Here is a 25,944-nt window from a genome sequence, read left to right as displayed (position 1 = left end):
TCAAACTAGTCCCTCTGAATGTGGTTGACAGTTGGGGCAGACTGAGGGGCCACTGACAGTGGCGCTGGGATTTGTCTCTACTGCATGTACTGGCTTTTGGGAATCCTATTCTCTTTGGATGTATGCCTGGCTCAGCCTAGATGTAGTAGGGAGGGCCTTGAACTTTCCACAGGGCAGGGTGCCTTGTCCTCTCTTCGGATTGGAGGGGGTTGGGGTAAGTGGGAAAAGGGAAGGGAGTGGGGATTTGGATTGGTATTTTTTAAAGTAAAATAATAATAATAATAATGGAAATGTGCTGTTAAAAACAAAAAAGAAAACAGTTCTATAAACCACAGAAAACAGTCACTGCTTTCCACAATGACCTATCTCTTCAAGGTCTAAGTACTTCCATAAAAACAACTACTTCATTCTGATGTTTACTCTAGATACAGTTACTCGACTAGAGAGATATCCTACTACACAGGTTTGATCTCAGCACCCACAGGGTGACTCACGGCTGTCTGTAACTCCAGTTACAGGGAATTCAATGCTCTGCTCTCTGCAGCGCTGTGAGCATGTGGTACATTCTCCTATACCCAGCCAAAACACTCAAAACATATAAAATAAAAATAGTTTAAAACTTCTTTGCTGCCTTATGAAAAAGTGAAAACCTGGTATTTTACATTTAAAGGGTGACTCAATTCTTAAGATATACCTTTATTAATGATAAAAATCTAAACGGCTTTTTGTTATGCAAACTTAAAATTTTAGGATAAGCTTGTTTGCAGAGGGATCCTTTTTCATAATTAGGACTTGATCTAATTAAGATATACCTAGATTGTTAATGAGACAGTGGGCTAATTTAGTTGTGATTTAAACTGTTCTTACAAACTATTTGGGGCAGCAATATCTTCATTTTTTTGTTGTTGCTGTTTGTGTATTGGTTGCTTGGTTGAGTTTTGCTGTTGTTGTGTGTTTGTTTATTTTTTGGTTTTGGAGACAGGGTTTTTCTGTGTATCAGTTCTAGCTATCCAGGAACTCACTCTGTAGACCAGACAGGGCTTCGAACTCATAGAAATCCACCTGCCTCTGCCTCCTTAGTGCTGGGATCAAAGGCGTGCGCCACCACCCCCCAGCTCTTCATTTCTTTTAAAAAACTATTCCTTTTACTTTTATGATTATACGATAACTAAATCATTTCCCCCTTTCCTTTCCTTCCTCCAAACCTTTCCATATACCCCTTCTTGCTCTCTTTCAAATTCATGGCCTCTCTTTTCATTAAGTGCTGTTCCACAAACATATACATTAGTCACCAGTAATGCATCAGTGTAAAGGAAAGAAATAAAATTATTTTCCTACTGGAGTCATTTAACCAAGAGAGACTCCAGATTTTACTCTCTACTTCATGCCTGTTGTGTCTTCTGTCCTTGGTTGACTACCTTGTCTAGCTATCAAGTTTTTAATTCCAGCAACCGAAATCTCCCTTTACCTAATCTAATTAATTTGCCCAATCAAAACACATCACTGCATCCCAGTCCTTTCTAACACAGACCTCCACCTTTTTTCTCTTTAAAAAAATCACACCTTCAAGGTCATTTCCTGCTGTTTTACTGTCTGAGTCAGAAATCAGTCACTTTAATTCGTGCCCCCCTCCACCCACTCCCCGCTAAATAAAGGATCTCTCTGTGAAGATGTGAAGAAGATAGGTGTTTGGGTGTGGTTCTAATCTGGGGTCAGGGAGGAAGCACCCCCCTTTTGTGGGCGTGGTCCCTTCAGTTTTAATATTATATTTTGGGAATGGAACAAAAAGCAATTAGAATTTACGATGTTTGTTATCTTTCGCCGTGCGGTTTTTTGTTTGTTTTTTTAAGACCAGAAGGCTGATATTCCAAGATGAGAAGTTACCCAAGTGTGGGGTCAGATGCCGCAGTGCAGCGTCCTCCTAGATCCAGTTCTGGTCGTGGCCGGCAGCAAGCAGTGGGGAGGCTGTGCAGAGCGGGTCCGGGGCAGCCTGACCTCCTGAGCTGCGTGGAAGGTGGCCTGAGGCGGAGTGCGTGGGGCAGGTCTCGGCGGGGCGGCCCCCAAGAGCCCTGAAGAGGAATAGGAAAAAAGCTGAGTGTGCCTGGAAAACTAAGAAAAGGGAAAGCGCCTGGCGTGGGCGGGTTTAGAAGAGCCAGGGTGACCAGATCCGGGTTGTAGTGGGCGGAGTCAAGGTTGCGCTCTAAGGTTCCAGGATCGAGTGACAGAAAAACGCACCATTCGCTGTGGGAACTCGGGGAGCCGCGTAGCCCAGAATCCGGGGCGGAGGACAGTGGCTTCTCTAGAAGGACGTGAAAACTCCCGGTAACCATAGGTGACACGTTCGGTGGCCTGGGAAAGTCAGCAGTCAGCCGCGCAGTGGCGGGAACCGCAGCCCAGCGGCCCTGGAACCTCCCAGGTCAGAGGAGCTGCGGGGCTGGGACCAAGGAGGGAAGGGACCAGGGATGTGCTCGCTGAGGCTGCTCAGAAAGACACAATTTTTTTAAAAATTCCCTTGTGAATATTGTTCCGTTGTCAGTAAGTTTGAGATCCTATGAGGTGGGACTTATGCTTGCCAGAATATTTTCACAAAATAACCTGGTAAAGCGTTTGTATTATATGCTGTCTGCAAACACGGTTCTCTTTGCTATCATTGTAGCAGTTACAAAGCCCCTGGAATTTAAATTCATCCATGCTTTCTTAATTCCCCTGTTCTTCCACGTTCCTATTCAAGAGAATGGCCTTTGCCACTGGGACTAGGTAACCAGAGAGCTTAGTAGATATTAGTCACATGAGGAACTCGTGCGGGTTTAACTGAATCAGAAAATACACTGTGACAGGACAAGACCGTGCAGAGGTTCCTCCATCTTGTATTCTTGCTGAGACCGTTCCCAGGGTTAATTAGAAACTGATTTCCTTGATGGGGAATCTACGGAAAACTACCCAGCTCTATTCTAGGAAGCAAATCGTATTCTACCTAAACTTTCTTAACCTTTTTAAAAACTGTTTGTTTGTGGAGAACCTCCTCCAGCTGCACACACATCCTAGCTACCTGTGTGTGCAGAAAAACCTTCTCAGGGTTTCTAACGGCCTATCTTAGCCTCTGTTAAAAACTGCTTGCTTGCCGGGCGATGGTGGCGCATGCCTTTAATCCCAGCACTCAGGAGGCAGAGGCAGGCGGATCTCTGTGAGTTCGAGACCAGCCTGGTCTACAGAGCTAGTTCCAGGACAGGCTCCAAAACCACAGAGAAACCCTGTCTCGGAAAAAAAAAAAAAAAACCTGCTTGCTTCAAACTGCTGACACTGCAAAACTTCCCCTGCGAATGCCAAGCAAGACGCCTGGACTGAGGAGGCCTCTGACCTTAAAAACTCTGTGTTTGGGCTACTTGAAGCCTAGGTGTGATAAAGCTGGCTGAGATAAAGACTTGAGCTGGCTGTAAACTGTTTGAGTGCTAATCTCTGGTGTCAAGTACCACAGCTTTGGTTGAGAACATTAACTTTTACTAAGCAAATGTTTAATCCGCATTAATTTTTCATCTGACATTTATGTGTTCTATGATGTGAATGCAGCATTTAGGAATATATCTTCATATGCTAGGTTTTTAATGTAACCTCTTAAGTCCAGGCAAGTGCAGTATGTATGTTGTGAGGATATCAGGCCACACTATTTTTATAGTTAGAAAGCTCATTATAGATGAAAACAAAATTAGAAAGCACTGTCTGAATAAAATGATCACTCACCTAAATCAGAAGATTTGTCTCCTTGGTTGAAGAAAAGCACTTTTCCCATACACTTGTGGCCAGTCTGTTGTTTTTTTACTTCAGGGTCTGTTGACACTCAGTGCTGTGACTGTGGACTTCTAGGAGGAGTGGGAATGCCTAGACCCTGCTCACAGGGCTTTTGCAGAGATCTCCTGTTGCAGAACTGCAGCAGTGTGGATCCTGAGGGTGAGAATATCTTCCTGCAGTCTCCCTTGCTCTGGGAAAACTGCTCTGCATGTCTGGGAGCTGTGTGGAATGAGTCTCACATCTTGGAGAGTCAAGTGAAATCCTTAGAGAAAGAGACATTCGTCTTGATATTTTCTCTCTCCTTCATGTTTATCCTTTCGTCAGACGTTAGCAACTTTCATTTTTGTTCCATGAAAACTTCCAGGTGCTTTCTGAATAATCTCTTTGTCCTGCGCAGGTCTCATATTGCTCAGCTGGACCTGCTCACCTGTGCAGCAGAACAAACCCCCTGGCTGGAGAAGAGAGAGGAGGCAGTAGCAAAGGATCCAGGTATAATAGAGGGATTGAGGAAAGGGTAGGGAGGTGCTGGGTGTTTTGTGTTATTCAGGTCGGTCGAAGAAAGGTCACTCCAAGATGAATTTTAGGCCCTTCTTTATTATTACACAACATTTGTTTTTTTGAGAAAAAAAAAGTTTCTCATACCATAGCCCTGATCTAATCTATAAGTTTTCTAAGGGAAAATATCACACTCCTGCCACTTTAGTCCTTATTGTGTACTGGTTTACAGTACACAATAATTCAAGCTATCCGGGTGTGCCCAGATAGTCTTGTGACCAAAGCCATGCAAAAGCTGTAAAGCTGCTTCAGAAAAACAACTCTATACATCACAGAAAATAGTCAGTGTTTTCCACAGTGGTTTCTTCAGGGTCTAAGTACATCTAGAAAACAACTATTCATCCTAATGTTTACCCTAGGTATAGTGACTATTAGATTCCCACAACAGGGAGGGGCTCAAATGACAGTAGAAACAGGATATTAAAATGGTTTTGCCACATTCTGGTTCATTAGAACTGATTCTTTAAAAAGTCTGCTGAGAATAATCTCAGGATTGTCCTATTATATTTATTAGAAGACTCTCTATGTAAGAATTAATACTGAGCCGAGTAGTGGTGGCACACACCTTTAATCCCAGCACTTGGCAGGCAGAGGCAGACAGATCTCAGTGAGATGAAGGCCAGCCTGATCTACAGAGTGAGTTCCAGGACAGCTAGAACTATACAGAGAAACCCTCCTTGAACCCCCACCCAAAAAAAGGAATTAATACTCAGAGGCAAATATGATTTTATCTGATTGTGATGCTGTCTCTCATTCATCTCACTGGTTGTATCTTCATACGAATATTAAATAGTTTTCCTTATTTTAATTTTGATATAGTTTTTAGGTAGAACAATTCCTTCAGGTTCTGTATCTTTTAAGGTTAATTTCTCCACTTCTAAGGTAATACCAGTAGTATTTTGATAAAATTTGGTTAACATCTCTCTTAATATCTTAAAACTCTTAGTAACGGAGTAGTAAACTCCGTCTGTCTTTTTGTCTTCCCTTTGGTGCCCTCTGTCGTCTGTCTTCGTGTCCTTATGCATTGCTACAATTTTCATATATTTTGAAATCACTTCTGGGTTTGATGCTGTTTCATAATTTTTTTAACTCTTTGTGGTTTCTCAAAATTTTTGTAAATTTCAGGGAGATTTTTCTCTATATTAAAAAAAATGACTGTACAATCTTGGTACAAATGACGTAGAATCTTTACAGAACACAAACATCTTTTTGTATTTCCTCACATGCTTGAATGAGAACATGTCAGCAGTGTTCCCATGTCTTCCATAGATTCTTCTGTTTTCTAGCTACTGTTGATGTCAGCCTTCTAGGTTCTTGCAGGAGACACTTTATTTTGGTTTTGGTATTTTGTTTGTTTTTCAAGACAGGACTTTTCTGTGTAGTCCTGGGTCTCCTGGAACTCACTCTGGACCATGCTGGCCTTGGTCTCAGAAATTGGTGTGCCTCTACCTCCCAAGTGCTGAGATTAAAAGTGTGCACCACCACCACCCAAAGGAGACACTTTTCAAACCTTGATCTTTACTAGGTTTGAAGTATCTAAGACATATCCACCCTGGAGCAAGCTGATTGAAGTTAGAGAAGACTGAGTGTCTTCTACTCTTGTGTGCATGATTCTCTAGAGTCCTGCTAGGCGTTATTGGTTTTCTGTGCTGTTCATGGTCTTTCTCACAAATGTTCTGTCGTGATTTCCAACATCACTGAAGCTTCCCTGCATCACTGTCTAGTTGCTTCCAATATTGTTCTATCAGTGATTGCTTCATCTGTTTGAAAACTTTTGTGAAATGCATTCATGTTGATCACAATGCTTTCTGGCAAATGGACCACTTGATCATTTGTTTATACTCTTGCTTTTGTATGTTGATAGATTTGGTTTTTCCTTTTACCTACCATAATTATGACCAACCCTCGTCACAGCATATCTTATTAAAAAAAAACTTCCTTCACTCTTAGCATTTTGTATCCTTATATTTGAAGTAAAAATAAATATTTTCATAGAATATATATGTGTGTGTATATGTATATGAGCATATATACATATATATTGATTTCACGTTGTTTTGGGTTTTCTGAAGCTGTATCCTATTGTCATGTTTGGTTTTGGGAATAATGTCCACATACATTTTAAGAAATTACTGAAGGAAAAAATAACTCATCGTCATTTTGTTAACTATTCTCTGTCTGTTATGTGTCTTTTTCTTTCTGAGTTCCTTTCTACGTTGTTGATATTCTTCAGCATATGTCATTCCTTTATAAACTTGAGGAGTATCTGTTTTGAGTTTTCTCTTTTTGCTTGTTTTGTTGTTCAAGAAGCTGCACTCTGTCTTGCCTGATGGCTGCAGTGAGTTGGATTCCCAATGATACTATATCTGTTCTTCCTCTTGCATTGGCTCCAGTGTTTGCTATTGTTTTGGACTTTGAGTGTAGACCCTGACTGGGCAGAAAGATCTCAGTGTACATTAGTTGAACATTTTCTTCATGACTAAACATGTGGAGCATGTGCCATTTACATTTTGACTGTTTCAGCTGCTTTTGAGCAGTGTTTTCTTTTTCCTACTAATTTTTCTTTCTTTTTGCTTATGTATTTATTAGAACATTATTTACTTACTTTATGGATTTTTAAAAAAAATATCCATTGTATAAGCTGTTTCTTCATACTTTCAGTTATTACCATTTCCATGCAAGTTTTTAATTGCATGACATCTGTTAGTTCTCTTTTTCTCTCTGTGTTAAGTTTCTACCTGGTTCACCTGTCCAGTGGTAAGAATAGGGAGTTGAAGTGTCCCATTATTAGTGTGTGGGGTTAGCAATGTAAAATGAGAAAAGATTGTATTCAAAATGCTTAATAAAAAATTGTTGCTGAAATAATAAAAAGAAAGAAACAGTAGACAATCTGGAGGCATTGCATACAGATTCAGATACCAACAGAACAAAGAACTTGGAGGTATCACTGCTGGTGTGAGAGTAAGTATGGATGCTGCATATGTGATGCCATAGCTGACACCCCATGTCAGCGTTAGAAGAGTTGGGATGATCCTTACAGGGGAGTAGTTGTTTGTGCCCATGGAGCCCGAGCTGGAGAACATCCTGCGCCCATTGTAATGGAGCAAAAGAAGGTATATCATATTGATGTTATAGTTAGGAACACAGCAGTAACTTTTGAGAGGATCCTCTCTAATCATGGAAGAATTTATAATTCAGTAAAATGCTGTCCCCCAGCTTCTGATCTATAGAGCAGTCTGCTATGGAAGGATGGTGAATTATTTCAAGCAGCACAGTTTTTTTTTTTTTTTTATTCAGTGGTGTAATGACAGGTCCCAGATCTCAAAACCACCTCACTGATGAGTCATGTATGATGTGGAAAGGATATGTTCCTACTCTAAATAGTTCATGATGCCAAACAGGACTCAGAATTAAGAGCTGCATGTTCCTATGTCCTAAGTCATACACAACAAACTCTTCCATGCTGTTCATAAGTGAAATCCACTGAAAACAAACACAAAGTGACATTCTCACTGTCACACTAACTTCAGTGCTGCGGTTTGCCCTTGAGCTTCTAAGGTCCTGAAGATCATCCATATTCCTCCCTGAGGAGCGTTGGCTGCATGCGCTGCTCCTCACTGCAGCTTTAATCTTGCTGCATTTTACCTTCATCTCTCCACTGCTGTTGAATTCCATGTTGCTGCTGTGACTTCCACTATCCCCTAGAACCAGCTTCTGTTGAGAGGACACATCCCATTTCTATTGCTGCTCATCAGATCCTTCCCTCTTTGTTAGTTTAAAGATACTGAATTCTCCACGTGTCCTCTGGTTTCTCCTAGGTAGGATTAGTGGAGGTAGTGAGTGATGCCTCTTTCCCAAAAGTTGAAGATTTCTCGCCTACTTTCTCATGTCGTAGCATTCAGAGCTACAGTCTGTCATCTTTGTATTGCTTAACTTTCCTTTTGTTCTGTGAATTTTCTGACTTCATTTACTTGGTGTTCTTCTTGCTTAGCTCATTGAATATCCTTTAAATTCCTCAAGGAATTCATTAATATCTGCTTTTTATTTCTAGGGATTTAGTTGTTCTTTTATTTATATTGATCTTTGAACACTCCCTTGACTATTGTTTGCAGTCGTTCACTTGCAAAATTTGACCATATTATGGAAAACAGTAGGACAGTTCCTTTGAAATTATGGGAAACAAAACATACAGTGCATCTGCCCCATGACCAGGTATGATCAGTTGGGAATTAGTTAGTGATAAGTGCCATTGGCTGTTCCATACTTGCTCTAAAGTTCTTTAATAAGAAATCAAGGAATAGGCCGGGCGGTGGTGGCGCACGCCTTTAATCCCAGCACTCGGGAGGCAGAGGCAGGCGGATCTCTGTGAGTTCGAGACCAGCCTGGTCTACAAGAGCTAGTTCCAGGACAGGCTCCAAAACCACAGAGAAACCCTGTCTCGAAAAAAACCAAAAAAAAAAAAGAAAAAAAGAAATCAAGGAATTGTTCATTAATTATAAAGCACCATAATTATACCATAATTATGTAAACTAAAAACATCCAGACATGCAGAATTAAGGCCTACTTTGTGACACAGGAGTAACATAAAATATAACATAGTTACATAAGCTAGGAGTCTAGACTAGTCAATCAGTTCCAGTTTCACATGGAACTATAAAATTGATTTTTCCAAAGCCTTACCCACTCTGAGCAGTGGATGGGGAGAGGAGGTTGGGAAGCCAGGAGGAGGGGAGGGTGTGGAAATGGGGATAGCTATGGAAAATGAAAAAAAAACTGTATTAAAAAACAATTAAAAAGACACAAAAAATTAATTTCCACAGGGGAGATTGATAGCAGCCAGAGACTGAAGGATCTCAGAGTTGTACCAGTATATGTCGGTTGTCAACTTGAGTGAATTAAGAACTGCCTGAACACTGGAGAGAAGGCTCAGAGTTTGAGTGCGGTAGGTAATAAACCACAAGAGACAAGAAGGAAAACTCGGTTCAGCCCAAGTTAGTTGGTGTTGGCTCAAACCTCTACAGAGTCTAACATCAGGTGTTTTATTCTAAACCTACTTAAATATAATACAGTTTAGAAAAAAATATTTCTACAATTACAAAATGTAATACATTCTGTGTTGCAGAACGAGGCATAATTACATCAAAACTCAACTCAAAGTACATGTCATTTTTTTCAAGGATAGGCTACATATATTAGTTTAAGGGACTAGAGAGGAGTCTGGCGTGTTGTTGATCATCCAGATCATATAGACAGTGTAGAGTCAATAGCACAGTTTATAAAGTACATGTGACAGACATCTCCTGTAAAGATGGCTTCTATTGGCTGAGAAGCAAAGCTAAAGAGAAAGATCTAGGGAAGGAAAGTCTGGAATGAACATTCTGGAGTCAGTGGGTGAGATCTGGCACTATGGATAACAGAGGTCACCAGGTCATTAACAACATATGGTCAGCCTTCTGAGTGGAAAACAAATGTCCATTTCCTTCCTTAAGGAGACAACCTCGTGTGGTTAATATTCCTGGTTTCCCTACTGACCTGGTACTCCCAAGAGCTCCTCCCTTCTAAGTTTTTTAAAGAAAAGATACTGTAATCGATGCCAAGGTTGAATACATTGCCTCTATGGCTAGTCTAATTACTTTAGGCAAGAACATTGGGATCTAGGGTGCCATTCGTCCACCACATTGGATTAGTTATCTAAGGGATGTTGAGGCCAGATTGGCTTGCAAAAGCTAATAAATTTGGCGCCCTTCAGGTTGGGAGCCAAAAGGAGAGGTTGGAAGTTTTCTAAGAGGCACCCCAGGAAGGGGGCAGAAGATATGGATGACATCATTCCAATGGGTGAGGAAGAGAGGAAGGTCCTAAGACTAAAGTCTAGGGTGTCAGGGAGGACTAAGTGAAGAATACACAAGGCATTTAGTGGACATAGGGGTCAGGGCTAACAGCCCAGTGAGACTTGGCACCTGGGTGAAAACCTAGCCTAAAAATAAAGCCTAACACAAGGGAAAGGGTCTAGAGTTGGGTAGGTACCTCTACCTGCAAGAGTACCAGAGATTCAGGGAAGCATTTACGTTAACTGAGAGGAATCACGTACCAATTGCCCGTGATGGATGGAGGGCAAAGCAATTGGTGGGCCAGAAGGTGGGTCTGCTAAGGGTGGACTGGAGATAAGAAATAGGGTCCCAGTAAAGCTCAGATCCCTGAAGGGTAATGTCTGCACCGGGTTATCCTATCGGAATCACACAACACCAGTGTTAGAGTTTTGAGGCAATCGAAGAACCAATGAATGCCGTAAAGATAACAACATGCAGCCGACCTCACACAAGAGATTTATTTGGGGGCGGGGTGCGTGAAAGGCTGCTTCTGAGTGGGGATGAGGGAGAGAACTGGCCGTGATGGTGCAGACTTTATGGGGGTGGGGGATAATAGAGCATTCACATATATGCCCATGGCGACAGTGGAAACGTGTCACGTTGGCCTTTAGTAGTGGTGTGGAGCTAGCACTGAATCATTCAAGGTAGGAATCTGGTTCTGGAATGTGGGCAGTCCCTAGCAGTATCCATTTCTTCTATCACATCTTGAGCTCTTGAGATTCTCTTTTCTGTCTCTTGTATTCTTTCTCGAAGCTTGCCTCTAAAGTTCCTTTTTGAATTACTAATTTTACCATTTCCAGAATTCCCTAAGTTTGTGCTTTGTTTATTGATTCTGTTTCCATTTTCAGGTCTTAAGCAGTTTTATTCATTTCCATACACTATGCTTTCCTGACTGTTTTTAAGAGATTTATTAATTTCCTCTTGAAGGACCTCTAGCATCTTCATACAGTTGATTTTAAGGTCTTTTCCTGTGCTTCAGCCATGCTGGAATATCCAGGGCCTTCTGTAGTAGCTAGGATAGCTGGGCTCTGGCACAGACATCTTGCCCTGGCTGTTGTTGTGATTTTAGGTTGCCATCTCCTCATCTGGGATTGGGTTGATTATCGGCCTACGTGTTGATTTCTAGAATTGTCTTTGTTGGGTAGGTGTTTCCTTGGTTTCTATTTCCTCTGTCAAGTTTTGGAGAGTGTGATGATTGTATGTTGCCTGGTAGGGAACTTTCTTTAGACCTGATAGTTGTGGTTACTGGAGTTTCAGGTAAAATGTGTTTCTGGTCTTGGGAGATGACACTTAGCAATGTGGTTAGGTTATGGACCTGAGGGCTTCCACAAGAGAGAGCAGAACAGTGTTCAACAAGGATAGTCTTACTTCATCTGCTGAGAACGGAGGGAGTCAGGGAAGCATGGTCACCACAAAGGGTCTGCTGGAGCTCTGGGGATGAGAGTCTCAGGTTAGATCTAGGGGAACGGAAAGAAAGAGGGAGATCTACAGGCAGCCCACCTGCTTTCTTGGCAGGAGTGGCTGGTGGGTTAGTTCGCAGTGTCTACTGGAATTGCGGCTAGAATAAAGCAGCAAGTCTGAAGGGGAGTTTAGGCAGGGAAGGACAGTGGGATCCATAGGAGGAGTGGGAGGAGGGGGAAGGAAGGCTGTAGCAGGTGTTCTGTTGTGGAGCAGCAGAAGAGACAGGGGCACTGGATCTGGGGAACAGGGGGAAGAGAGGGTCTACTGGCAGTCTACCTGAATTTCTGGCAGGACTGGCCTGTGGGTTAGCAGAGGGTGCCTGCTCGTTTGGGGGTCTGGAGTAAAGCAGTAAGTCGGGGGAGTGAGGTTAGAAGGGTAAGATCTGTGGGATGCACAAGAGATGGGAAAGGAGAGCAGGGAAGGCTGCCACAGGTATTCTTTTCCTTTTAGTTTTAAGGCAAAGAAACTCAGCTGAAGTAGTGCACTACACCAGTGTTTTCCGTTTTTTTCTCCAGGCTACTCATGTCCCATCTGTTCTGACTTTCTGTTTCCTGCTCCATCCTTAAAGACCTCATCCCAAACGTTTCATTATACCCTTTCTGTGTCCACAATCCCTCTGCAGCAGAGAGATTTCTATTCTCGGTGCTTCTCTACTCTCCATGTGCTAGTGTATGTATGAGATCAGTTCACGTCAGCCTCAGTCTGCCTTCAGGGTACCCATTTGGGGTGAGGATGTGCAGACTGAAGTTTTAAATCTACCCAACATAACTGGATGACGCCAATTCTTTCTTAGTCCAGCCAAGAAACTGTCATTCAAATTTAAATAAACAATGGAATCGGTTAGAATATTTAGTGGGTGGGAAACATCTAATAAGATTTGATGGAATGTAACAAGTCCAGACTGTTGAGCTGTGCAAGTGGGGTGGTTACAATATTGTTTGGAGCATTTAGAATCTTATATAAAATGTGTTCTTTGTCCTTTTGAAGAGCCATCTGTAAAAGCGTTAAAAGTAATCTCTATAGAATTTTTTATGTAATTTTAGGCAATACCCATAGGGCATCTCAAAGACAAATATTGAAAGGATCTTTTGGATAGTGATTTTTCTATTGAGCCCAAGTAAAATGCTAATGCAACCTGCCAGTTATTACCAGTGTGGAACAAACAATCAACCTGCATTTTATTTAGTGGCATAATGATTTCTCTGGGCTCTTTACTAGTAAATCCTTTAACATTTGTCCTTTCCATCATTATTAAGTTTATAACTTCATATAAATAAAGAGTTATAGATTATTGCTTCCAATTATGACATGAATAAATTTCTACAATACCTTGTTGTTGTATAATTCCAGCAGGAGATGAAGATAAAGGAAGGGTAAGTGATTGATAAGGAAGTAAGGCATTAATTCTGAGTTACTGCTTTAGCAGCAGCATTATTTAATAACCTTGCAATCCATGCTACTTCAGGTGGTACATTTCTTAGAGAATTTAACCAGAAGTCTCCAGCAGGCAACTTTAGGAGCAGAGCTAAATCCTCAGTAGTGATAGACAGATAAGAGTGTACCCAATTGACATGACCCAAAATTTCAAATATTGCTCTTTTAGTTTATTTATCATGAAACTTAAGCATGCATTTAAATGTTGATTAGACAAACAAGAGAAAAGAATGTCATACATATAATTGGTCACCAATACCTCAGGAAATTTAATCAGCATTGCTTTAATATTCTAGTTACAATTGTTCGTGTACTAGAGGTTCTCTATTTTAATTTCTCCCCACGAAGGGACCAGTGATCAATCTATAATGAGTTTTTTTCCAATGTTAGAGAAAAAAAACAAACAAAATAACTAAGCTCTGGGGCAGCCAGGCTAGCTCATGATGGAACAGCAGAGCCCTGCTCACCGTTCCTTGCAATTGATGTGTTGCATCAGATGCCATTCTGTGCTGCGCTAAGCCAAACCCAGACCCTGGAAAAGGCAATGGGGCTGGAGAACCGTGAGTTTCAGTTTGCTTGTCTGAGAGGACAGGCCCCAAATACATGTGGCTCGCCTGGAGGCCGAGTGACTGTGGTACCCATTTGGCCAGCCCAGCCAAGATGTGTCATGCAGAAAATGTTTTTTCATGCTCATTTATTTATTTTTTTAATAATTGACAGGGATTTTTCCCTCCCCCTTTCAGGGACTCTCTTTACTTTGGTTCCTATGCTTACAAAGTTGCAGAGCTGTAGTTCTGAATATATTGTTTTTCTGGATTTTAACAAACATTTCAATAACTTTACAAAATGCTTTGTTGCAAAGGAATGAGAAGAACCCATGTTAATTCCACTCTCTCACTTATGGTTGTTAATCCTTGGGCAAGAGGCTGAGTTTCCCAAAAAGCTAATTTCTTTTTTTTTTTTTTTTTTTTTTAATTTATTTATTTATTGAGGATTTCTGCCTCCTCCCCGCCACTGCCTCCCATTTCCCTCCCCCTCCCCCGATCAAGTCCCTCTCCCTCATCAGCTTGAAGAGCCATCAGGGTTCCCTGACCTGTGGGAAGTCCAAGGACCGCCCACCTCCATCCAGGTTTAGTAAGTTGAGCATCCAAACTGCCCAGGCCCCCCCAAAGCCAGCACGTGCAGTAGGATCAAAAACCCATTGCCATTGTTCTTGAGTTCTCAGTAGTCCTCATTGTCCGCTATGTTCAGCAAGTCCGGTTTTATCCCATGCTTTTTCAGACTCAGGCCAGCTGGCCTCGGTGAATTCCCGAAAGATCATCCCCATTGTCTCAGAGTGTGGGTGTACCCCTCGCGGTCCTGAGTTCCTTGTTCGTGCTCTCCCTCCTTCTGCTCCTGATTTGGACCTTGAGATTTCTGTCCGGCAAAAAGCTAATTTCTATTAAAGAAAGCTTTTCTTATCTTCTCTAAGAACTGCACTCCTTTCATTGATATTTGTGGTTTTGCCGTGACCATGTGACTGTTTCCATATTGGCTTTTGTGGAAACTGTCAGTATTTTGCTGATGAGAATTGCATCGATTCTGCTGGGTGCTGTTAGTAACATAATCACTTACACCATGTCATTTGTCGATTAGTGTGTGTGGCAGTCCATTGCCTTGTGTACTTTTCCTTTTTCATTTCTGAGTGTCTTAAAAATTTCCTCATAGAAGTAAAGTCATTATTTTGGCTTATTCCTAGACCTTCCTGAAGCAACTTGAATGGGTCAAATTGTCATTATAGACTTGGAGGAAAACTAGTCATTTTGTGTATTAGTTTTTAATTTTTTGATAATAGCTAAAACACTTGTCAAGTCTAAGAGTTTCCCATGGCATCTGTGGGGAGTTGTGTGTGTGTGTCTGTATCGTCACTACAGTGGGGTTAGCTTCCTTTCTTTCCTACCTGTATTTCCTTTTTATCTATGGACTTACTCAGACTTTTCTAGCTCACTCATATGTCCCTGTAGTAAATGAGCTTGGAGAATGCATGCATCTTTCTCCTCTTTACAGTTTTTCTGCTAATGCTGTTTATTTTTCTGCTGTACTGTACTGTTGATCGACGTGTGACACACATGCCCTTACTGTTTTGAACTGTGTTCCATTTCTTCCTAGCTCCTTTAGGAGTTCATCACAAACTCATTGAACATTCAATATTGTAGACATTTCAATTTCTAATGAGATTTTCATGTCACAGGGATTTTATTCCTTATATGATTTGTTTGTTTGTGTTTTTGAGACAGGATTTCTCTGTGTTGCTTTGAAGCCTGTCCTGTAACTCACTTTGTAGACTCGGCTGGCCTTAAACTTTCAAATAATAGCCTGCCTCAACCTCCTGAGTGCTGGAATTAAAGGTGTGCACCACCACTGTCCTAACCCTTATATGATTCTTTAAAAATATTCCGTTGGCAAAATTACTGGTAGCATTTTCCTCCCTCCTGTTAGAAATAGCAGTTCGCATGAGTTGGGCATGGTGGTTACTCCCAGCTCTCCCTCTATTGATCTATCCTTTATGTAAACTATCTTTATTTCCTGTTTTCTCATGGATCATTTCTCTCAGATTTTTCTATGTATAGTTTACTTCCAATTATGATCTTTAGTGTTGCTTGAGTGAATGGCATGTGTTATTTCATAACGTCCTTCAAATGCACTTCCTTCTTCATGAATTTTCAGAGTCCACATTTCTGGTTACACTGATAATGTCCATAGCTATTTTCTTTCATCACTCTAAATATATCTTCCCGTGCTCTCTTGTCTACAGAAACGTGGACAATATTGCTGCTATTATTTTTGTTTGGAGGTTTTGTTATATGGTTTAGCATTATCTGTAGCACGGTTATATTAATTTTAGCTTTTTTTTTTTTGAGATCTTGATGTAAAATGTCAAGAAGAGTTCCAGTCTTTGGTCCTAAGACAGAAACTCAGAGAAGAGCAACAGGGCAAATGGCTGCTTCTCCAATAAATGCTCCACAGGTCAGTATCATGTCCACATTACTTTAAAAAAAATATATTATCTAAACCATGCAAGCCTTTAATTCCCTACCTCTAGTAAAGCAATCTAAAGTGTTTATTTCCTATCATGTTTTTCTTTTTCTTCTCTGATAAGTAAGATTAAACCTTTAAATTTGTCACCACATTGCTCCGCTCTGTTCCTTTGTGTCCTCCCTTGATTATCCCTGTGAAGACATATATTTTCCATGCACTTAAAAGCTACAATTCTGAAAGATTTGTTATGAATGATGATCAGAGAAATATACTGATGCCAAGTTCCTACAGAGGATGGACTTGGGTCCTTTAGTGAGGAATGAAGGTCTCACGTGCCCCGCATTTGCATTGCAGGGATAATAAGATTTCTAGAACCATCTTATGAAAGTAGCCCTAGAAATACATGGACCTTTTGGCTTACATCTCTGAGCTATTAATGAAAAAGTAGAAATAAAGAGACTCAGAGTATTGAGTCCTAGTAGTAATTGTTGCAACACTGTAGAGAGTGGAGATGATGGAAGCAATATATGGCTTGTTCTTGCTGGAACACTGACGTGTCTGAGAGGAGATGCAGATTGCAGTATAGTAGTTTTTTTTTTCTTTGCTATTTGCTATCACACAGTGATGATGGGTGTGTTGACACCTGAAATTTTTCTTATCTCAGGAGAGGTGCTGCTCAGTGTGAAGTTCTCAATAGACAGATCGGTGTTTTGTCTTTTAGTTTTCAGGCAGGGTGTAAGCTGTCCTGCTCCCACCTCTATATTGCATCATGGGGAATATATTAATAAGAATTTTCCAGAGTTATTGACTGGGTGCTGTGCACAAGCCATCAATTTTCAAACATAAACAAATGTCCTTCTTAATGACTTTGCTCTCTTCTTTGGGCAGAGGAAGGCTCTTCCCCTCCCCCTTTACGTTTCCATTCCCTGGAGCTATGTATTACATAGGCAGAGATTCTGTAAAGAGATTTCAATGGACAGGTTTCCACTTCTTACATTTAAAAAAAAAAAAAGAAAAGAAAAATAGTTGAATTTACAAGATTCAAATTTTCAATTGAGACAATGTCATGAGCAATAATATTTTTCAAAACTGATAAAGAGTTAGCATCATTCTCACACAACTTAAAGTAATCATGTTGATCACAGAAAATCTACTTCATCTGAATGCATTGTCACATTGTACATGAATTTACACATTTTTTTCAAACTATTGTGTAGTGTACCCTTGTATGGAATTTATGAAATTATAATTCATCAGTATTAGTTTTGTTGACTTTTAGAAAATGTAGATAATAATGTTAATGCTAATTTTTCTATTTACGTAATGGTTATGAAGATATTCTAATTACAATAACTGCACAAAGTATTTGAGTCAATGTGTTGTTTAGAATGTTGGATGTCTACACTAATGCTACCCTCTTTACTGTTTAAAGAAAACACTCTGACTTTTAATCCATCCATGTATTCAGCATTCCATATTCCGCCTCTTTGCTCTAACAAGGATGCAGCATTGTATCTAGACCTCAGGATTTCAACTGAGCATGTTAGAAGAGAGTCAGGTGAAGCCCATCTGCAGACAGGATTGATACAGTGTCCATATTAGAACAAAATCGGCAGTTGTAGAATTTGGAAGCAGTTTTGCTCATATGTTTTCATATATAATGCAGCAATGTGATCCTTTTTGATATCCATATAACATTCATAAAGGTACATCCTGCACTTAGACCTCAAAGGTGCATTTTACAATGCCTCACAGTTTGCTGATTGTGAGTCTATTATGCTATCCAGTTCTCATAAAGAGAAAATACAATATCAATTATGAATAGTCTATTAAAATTAACCTTCACTTTTATTTTATATATGTAGATATATTTACCAGAATATTTACATGCATAGTATTTGTTTTCTGTCCTGTAGAGTTCAGAGGACATTATTGGATCTGTTTGAATTAGAGGTATAATCTATTAAATAGTGCTTTGTGTGTGCTGGGAACCAAACCTGGGTTCTCCAGATGAGCCACTTCTGAACCATCTCTGTGACATTGTTAGAAAACTTTTGTTTTTGAATAATATTGTGCCTCTTCTATATCATGGAGGTATCTCTAATTCCCTGGATCTAATTTACTTAGGAAAACATTTTGCCCACAAGCACATGGTAATTGGGTAACTTCCCATTACAGGATCTGTTGACATTCAGAAATGTGGCTGTGGACTTCTCTCAAGAGGAATGGGATTGTCTAGATTCTTCTCAGAGGGCTCTCTACATGGATGTAATGCGGGAGAATTATAGCAATCTAGTTTTTGTAGGTAAGAATACTTTTCTTGTAGAATTTCTGACTTTTCCTTTGTATTTATCTACATTGTAGGTATGTAAACTCTCTAATCTATCTAGAGACTGACAGAAATAAGGGAAATTCTGATAATAATAGCCATAACATTATGTTTTCAGTGTTCCCTACTAGAGCACCCAATGCTATATACTGTGCAATCTCACTAACCCCCTTATTTAGTTTTTAATCCTAACTTAAGGATTGAATATTAGAATTTCAAAGAATTTCAAAAAAAATTTGGTATTCAAAGTAAGGACATGCATTTTATTTTTACTGTTGGATTAAGCTATTTACCTATTTCTAATTTTTAAAAGATGAAGTGACTTTACAATAGAGAAAGAAATGTTAGTAGTGTGCATATTGTTGTTATTTTTTACTTTTTCTGAGATATGGTCTCTAGTCCTGGCACAGCATGATTTTAATCCTGTCACTAGGGAGGTGAGTTCCAGGCCAGCCTGTGTTACACAGTGAGTTCCCGGCTAATGAAGGCTACACAGTGTGACTCTCTCAAAAATATAAGCAAGGAAAAAAGAAAAGCACTCTCCATATGATCATTAAGAGCGCCTTTCTCAAAGTACATTATTGCTCCATTGCCTACTTGTTCAACCTTCTGCCAAGTATGGAGATTAGATAAAAATGTGGTCCTTGTGGTTTGATTGGAGATGAGAGTAAAGATCCTTCTGAGCCTCGAGTAAGAGTTCTGTTCCTAAGATTTGCTAATTTATTTGTCTTAAAGAACTTAAGGATGCATCAGTTACTGGATCTGTTTAACCAAGCATAAGTCCTTATTATCCCTAATTGTGCTAATTTTCCAGAGAACCATTGTATATGTGGTAAATATGAGAATGTCTTGGATCAAGACTCAAAGCATGTTGTTCATCAGCATATGTATATTCAAGAGAAGTCTCACAAATGGTATAAGCCTGGCAAAATGGTTCATAAATCCTCCCAGTGTATAACTTCTGACACAAGTGATACTATACAAAGCTGCAAGAATTACGAAAGTGGTAGTCACAGGGATACTTCTACTGAGTTATCAAACCTAAAGAGACATGAAAGTGGAAGCACCATAAAAGAGCAATACAAATATAAAGATTCCGGGAAGCGTTTAAGCTTGTGTTCCACAATCAGTCAATATCAACGGATCCACACTAGAAAGAAAGAACACAGAAATACAGAATGTGATGAATTTTTTGACTCTAAACTTGAACACACAATTGAACAAATCCATAGTGGAGAGAAAGAATATCAATGCAGGAAATGTGGAAAGTGCTTCCGGACCTATTTGAGACTCAGTAAACATCAGAGAACTCATCCTGGAGAGAAACCCTATAAATTTATAGAATGTGATAAGTCCTTTCTGAATTTGTCACACCGCAAAGTACATTACAATATCCATCATGGAGAAAAACCCCGCAAATGTACAGAATGTGGCAAGTGCTTTTATAATTCATCAGGCTTTAAAAGACGTTGCAGAATCCACACTGAAGAGGAGACTTACAAATGTCAAAAGTGTAGAAAATCCTTTATCTGTTGCTCTGGTCTTAGAAAACATCAGAAAATTCGTGGAAGAGAGAGGCCTTATAAATGTAAACAATGTAGTAAGTCCTTCTATACATTGTCACACCTTGAATACCATTGCAGAACCCATAATGGAGAGAAACTTTACAGATGTAATGAATGTGGCAAATCCCTTTCTACCTCTTCAGGTCTTAGAAAACATCAGAGAATTCATACAGGAGAGAAAATTTACAAATGCAATGAATGTGGCAAATCCTTTACCTTCCGCACATCTCTTAGACTACATCAAAGAATTCATACAGGAGAGAAACCTTACAAATGCAATGAATGTGACAAATGCTTTATCCAGAAAGTCAACCTTAGAACACATCAGGTAATTCATACAGGAAAGAAACCTTTCAAATGTAGTGAATGTGAGAAATCCTTTACCGTTGGCTCTGGTCTTAGAAGACATCAAACAGTTCATACTGGAGAGAAACCTTATAAATGTAATGAATGTGGGAAATCCTTCACAATTGTCTCAGATCTTAGAAATCATCAGAAAATTCATACTGGAGAGAAACCTCACAAATGCAGTGAATGTGGGAAATCCTTTATCTGGAAAGCTGATCTTAGAACTCATCAGAAAGTCCATACAGGAGAGAAACCTTACAAATGTGAATGTGGAAAATCCTTTACCACTGGCTCAGGTCTTAGAAGACATCAGAGAATTCATACAGGAGAGAGACCTTACAAGTGCAATGAATGTGACAAATATTTTGTCCAGAAAACCAACCTTAGAAGACATCAGAGAATTCATACAGGAGAGAAACCTTACCATTGTAGTGAATGTGGGAAGTCCTTTAACACTGACTCATATCTTAGAATACATCAGAAAATTCATACTGGAGAGAAACCTTACAAATGTAGCGAATGTGACAAATACTTTATCCAGAAAGCCAAACTTAGAATACATCAGAAAATTCATACAGGAGAGAAACCTTACAACTGCAGTGAATGTGACAAGAGCTTCAACCAGAAAGGCAATCTTATAACTCATCAAAGAATTCATACAGGAGAGAAACCTTACAAATGTAGTAAATGTGAGAAATCCTTTGCCATTGGCTCAGTTCTTAGAAAACATGAGAAAATTCATACTAGAAAAAACCTTACCAGTGCATTGAATGTGACTAATCCTTTATCCAGGAAGCCAGGCTTAGAACTCATCAAGGAAGTCATACAAGAGAGAACCTTGTAAGTGCAGTGTATATAGCAAAGTCTTTACCCACCCCTAAGAAAACATCAGAAAATTCAAACTGGAATCCAATGTTTCCATATTAAATAATATGACTTATAATTTATTCAAGCTCTGTCCTTATGGACCAAGGCAGGGTCCACAAAAGAGAATCAGTATGAACATGAGAAACTTGTGGAAGCTTTTAAGTCATGTTCAAAATCTTAGAAAAAAAATCAAGACTTTATATTAAGGAAAAATTCTGAATATGTCACATTATAGGAAACTTTTTTTAAAAAAACATTTTACTTTTTCAACCACAAATGCTTCATACTGAAGACAAAATGGGGAAGTCTGTAGAATGTGCTGTTGTATCTGGAGACTGAAGCATTCCATCCAGAGGAAATAAACCATTCATAATTGTTTCAAGAAGTTTCTGAAACTGACAAGGTTCACTATGCTTAATTCCATTGAAGAAACTTGTATCAGTCTTGCTGCTTCGAAGAGGGTTTGATGAGTTGAGCCAGTAAGATACGGTGCCCTTTAACATGTAGATATGCCTGTAGGTGTGTAGTATGCTGTGGGTATCCAGCTTTCAAAAGCTGTATGTCATGCTGTCTTGGAGTTTTGTGATGGCAACTATCTTTGAGTAAACTTTACTCTTGTAACCAACTCCAGTCCTGTATTTATATAAGTAAATAACCCAATAAAATCCATTGGTTCAACAAGATGAATTTCAGTTGAAAGCACACTTGGTTCTGTGGTCAGTTCCCATTTTGACTGATTGGGTGCATATGAATTTGTCTCTCCCCAGGAAAAGTCTCTCATACAACATTTGCTGAATGTATTAATTGTTCCTCCAAACTTGTACACCAGAAAATTAATGTTAAAGAGAAAGTATTTGAGTCTACTGAAGAAGGAAAGCTTACTACTCAAGTAGTAAGCTTCAGGCTTACTACTATGGTAGTACATGGTTCCATTGAAAGGGCTCAACACAGACAGAATGTAGATTAGGGAGGCTAAGAAAGAAGGCCATTCTCCCTTGCATTCATGGAAGAGAGTGAGAGATCTGCAGTGGAACACATGAAAATATATGTACAAACCTGTGTTATTGACAGACATCATCCAAACAAGGCTGTGTCTGTGCATGACTCTGAAATCATGCTTAGACTCCATGATTCTGTCAAGCTCCAGTGACCCTCAGAGCACTGCTGTCCATGGGTAAATAATGAACACCATTGTGCTAGCCTTGTGTCCTGTTGTACCTTAGAAATACCACTCTACAAGCCTAAACAAATGAATCAAATTCCTTTTCTTAAATTCTTTACATGATGCTAATATTGTAGACATATCAGAAAATTCAGCATTAAATAAAACTCAAGAAAATACTTTAATAAAAACATATTCAGCCAGGCAGTGATGGCATAGACTCTTCTTTAATCCAGCACTTGGGAGGCAGAGGCAAGCAGATCTCTATGAGTTCAAGGTCAGCCTTGTCTACAAAGCAAGTTCCATGACAGCTAGGACTTACTTAAACAAAGAAACCCTGTCTCAAAAGATAGTAAGACATATTAAGCTTAATTTTATGTATGAATCCATCCATAAAAATATTAAGAGTCTACAGAGCTTCAAAAAGATGATCTATGAGCAAGAGAAAGTGTACATGCTCATATTCAGCTTAGAAATCCCCAAGGGTGTGCTGGAAGATAATTTTGAAGTACTGAAAATATATGGTGAAGTATTTAGTCCAATTCCAAAATACTATATTAGAGTATTGATACTAAAATCAGTAAGACTCAAAAATATTAGACCTTAGACAAGGCAGCATGTTACAATGCACAAAACGATACCTCTGCATAAATGTTTCATGGGTTTCAGTACAAAAGGATAGTTATATTCAACTAATGGGGAAATATTGTTTAAGGACATTTTGGTGTTCTCAGTATTGGTGTTTGTTGAAACATGAGCTCAAATAGTTAGTACTACCTTGAATAAATTTAGGCTCTTGTTGGAAAATGACAATGCAATAATTTATATCAATTGCTGTTGTATATGAGCTGATTAATCTGAAACTGGGAACAGTGGAAACTTAAGCCTTCTGGACTGGCCCTTAGCAATCTGGAGAATGCAACCAACTGGGTAGACTCCTAGGATGCCAATTTTAACTGTTCCATAGATTGAGGCTTCTCTGATGACATTAGATAATTATCCTACCCACTTTATCACAGATTTCCAGTGGTAAATTTGTAAATGGGAACGATGAAAATTTCTCACTTTATATCCCTCACACAACATTTATAAACACAGTTCTGGTATATGATAGCAGCAATATGTAGGGAGGCTGGCTAGAACAGGTCAGGACAGCCTGATAGCTGGAGCTGTGCCAAAGGTAGCCTGGATAGAGTAGGACAAATGTGTGTCAACGTGGCTGAGAAATAACCTGATCAGAGGAATAATGGGGAAATGAAGCAAAGGTTGTGTGAGCTTAGAAAGCTCATCAGCGTTTGTGCAAGTAATCAATACAGTTTCTGTGTGATTATTTTGGGTCTGGGCAGCCAGGAAACAATTGAGCAGGCTCCTACTACAAAATGGCACAACAACGTCGGACAACTACATTCACATAAAACCAGGGAGAGGTGGAAAGGATTTCTAGACACAAAAGAACAGAGTTTAGCAAAGCTTCTTGGTAATGGCATTTTGTTTCAGATGGGCTGCATTTGCTGGCAGCAAGCATGGGTTCCAATAGCTCCTTTAAGAGAGGTCTTCCTGACTCAGCATTGGCATCAAAGACTACATGGCTTCTTTAGGGGAGCATTCCCTGGTTTGCTGACATGAAAGCCTCTGGTTCTGTCGGGAGCTGCATCCATGGAGCATTTGAATGGGTGTTTGAGCAGATTGCTACATACCTCCACAATGTTAGACAGGGCAAAGGCAAAAGGCAAAACAGCCTTAGTCCTAGCCATGCCCGCTTAGCATTTAAAAAAAGAAGTATTCCTGGTTTTCTGGTCAAAAATAATTACAGATATTACAGATTTACGCAAAAAAGACAGATTCAGAAGGAAAAATTCCTCTGAATGGGTCAGAGTGTTAGATAAATGTACATAGACTTGGGAGAGAGAAGAAAAAAAGAATATAGTTATTTTTAAAAAAAAAAAGTAAAAGAGACAGAAAAGCAAGCCATATAAAGAGTCTGGATTATTTATTTTATTGTGTTTTCTTTCAGTTTTGTTTTGTTTTTTTTACTGTGAATGAGGTAAGTACAGAGATGTATAGGCTGCTAAGCTAAACCATCTATATAAACATATATTTAAAAGATATCGTGACTTCAAAATTTGGGTGTAAGGATATGTTACTTTGGAAAAGAGGCTCTGCTTTTGTTTCCACAGAGGAGAGAGGGATTCCTTACTGGCTAGTATGGTTTGATTATACAAGACCTCCTGAAGCAATGGCCCAGATAGTCCAATACTCATGACAGCTTCAGGAATGCAGGCTGAGATGGACCTACCACACAGGATACCCCATAAAGACCTGATTAACAGTGCACCCAATCATCAGGAGGTAGTATAGAAAACAATGCCCAAATTTCCTAAGTTATTATTTATAAATGTTTGTTTATATTTAAAGGGGGATGTGCCTTAGAGATGAGTACTTTGCATTGCTGTTCATCTTGGATTATTGATATAAATTTAAGTTCAATTGCCCTTGATTAATTGTGTTTGTACAGCACATTTTAAAATATAATTTATAGTTAAGAAATACAGGTTGGTAGATAGTCATCTATAATAGTCAAGTGTTTAATCAAGTTAGGTTTTATAGATGCACAGAGATATATTTAAGGTGGATAGGTATTCTTCAAACCTTTCAAAGATGTACAGAATATGGCATTTACCACATTTTAAGAACTTATGACTTTATATGACAATGAGACACATCTGCTTCTGGCATCTCTAATCTACTTCAAGAGGATGATGGGCATCAAAAAGGCTCCTTATGGAGTTTTTTAGCCATTTGGACAAGAAAATGTTCTTGCCTGAACTGCTTGATGGTATGCTATGTGAACTGGACATGCAGGATACACAGAAAAATGACTGTTGAACTTGCCTAAAGATGAGACAATCCTTCAAGATTCTTCTACATGAAAGGCCTGCCAAACATTTTGCAGGACACAGAAGAAAGCATCTGATGAACTTTGCCATAACAGGGCAAAACATCTTCAAATTTTCTGTTTCATGGAAAATTTAGCTAGATATTATGGGCCTGAAGTCTAAAGATGGATGCCCCCAAATTACAGAAGAACTTTGGGAGACTGTCCAGGCAGCAAGATGTCTCTGTCAATTCTAAAGCTTTGGAAGTTGCTTATAATGCACTTCCTCTCTACTTAGGTAATATATCCTTCAGAAGTCTTTGATGTTCCTGAAGTCATAGTGTTCCTTAGTTATGATAAAAATAAATGAATTTAAATTCACAAAGATAGGATAGAGAATATTTTCCTTGATTTCCCAAATGTAAAAGGACAGAATATTGTAACCATAATTCTTCCTTGAACTGTTTTTATATGCAATTTTCATAAACTAAAGTTAAAACATTCCTTTTTATTTAGACAGAAAAGGGGAGATGATGTGGGATTCCCGTCTGTATGCTGTGAATATGTATAATGACCATTGGTTAATAAGAAACTGCTTTGGCCTGTAGAGGGGCAGAATATAGGCAGGATGGGAGAGATATAGAGAGAAAGTAGGCAGAGTCAGGGAGATGCCATGT

General features: G+C 39.4%; 1 protein-coding gene across 1 annotated transcript in view; it reads left to right on the top strand.

Moving 5' to 3' along the window:
• Positions 1–2,005: 2,005 nt before the first annotated feature.
• The window catches only part of LOC102002639 (zinc finger protein 420-like), a 67,515-nt gene continuing 43,576 nt past the window's right edge, over positions 2,006–25,944 (top strand). The window contains exons 1-6 of the mRNA XM_026778139.1: positions 2,006–2,416; positions 4,184–4,275; positions 9,162–9,283; positions 16,004–16,109; positions 18,300–18,426; positions 19,265–21,204. Coding sequence (XP_026633940.1) covers positions 16,017–16,109; positions 18,300–18,426; positions 19,265–21,204 — 2,160 coding nt within the window. The 5' untranslated portion in view covers positions 2,006–2,416; positions 4,184–4,275; positions 9,162–9,283; positions 16,004–16,016. The remainder of the gene's footprint in view (positions 2,417–4,183; positions 4,276–9,161; positions 9,284–16,003; positions 16,110–18,299; positions 18,427–19,264; positions 21,205–25,944) is intronic.

This window comes from Microtus ochrogaster, unplaced genomic scaffold (genome assembly GCF_000317375.1).
Source record: "Microtus ochrogaster isolate Prairie Vole_2 unplaced genomic scaffold, MicOch1.0 UNK108, whole genome shotgun sequence".
In the NCBI taxonomy this organism is placed as follows: domain Eukaryota; kingdom Metazoa; phylum Chordata; class Mammalia; order Rodentia; family Cricetidae; genus Microtus; species Microtus ochrogaster.
Note: the sequence above shows the minus strand (reverse complement) of the source record. Positions and strands in the feature narration are given on the sequence as shown.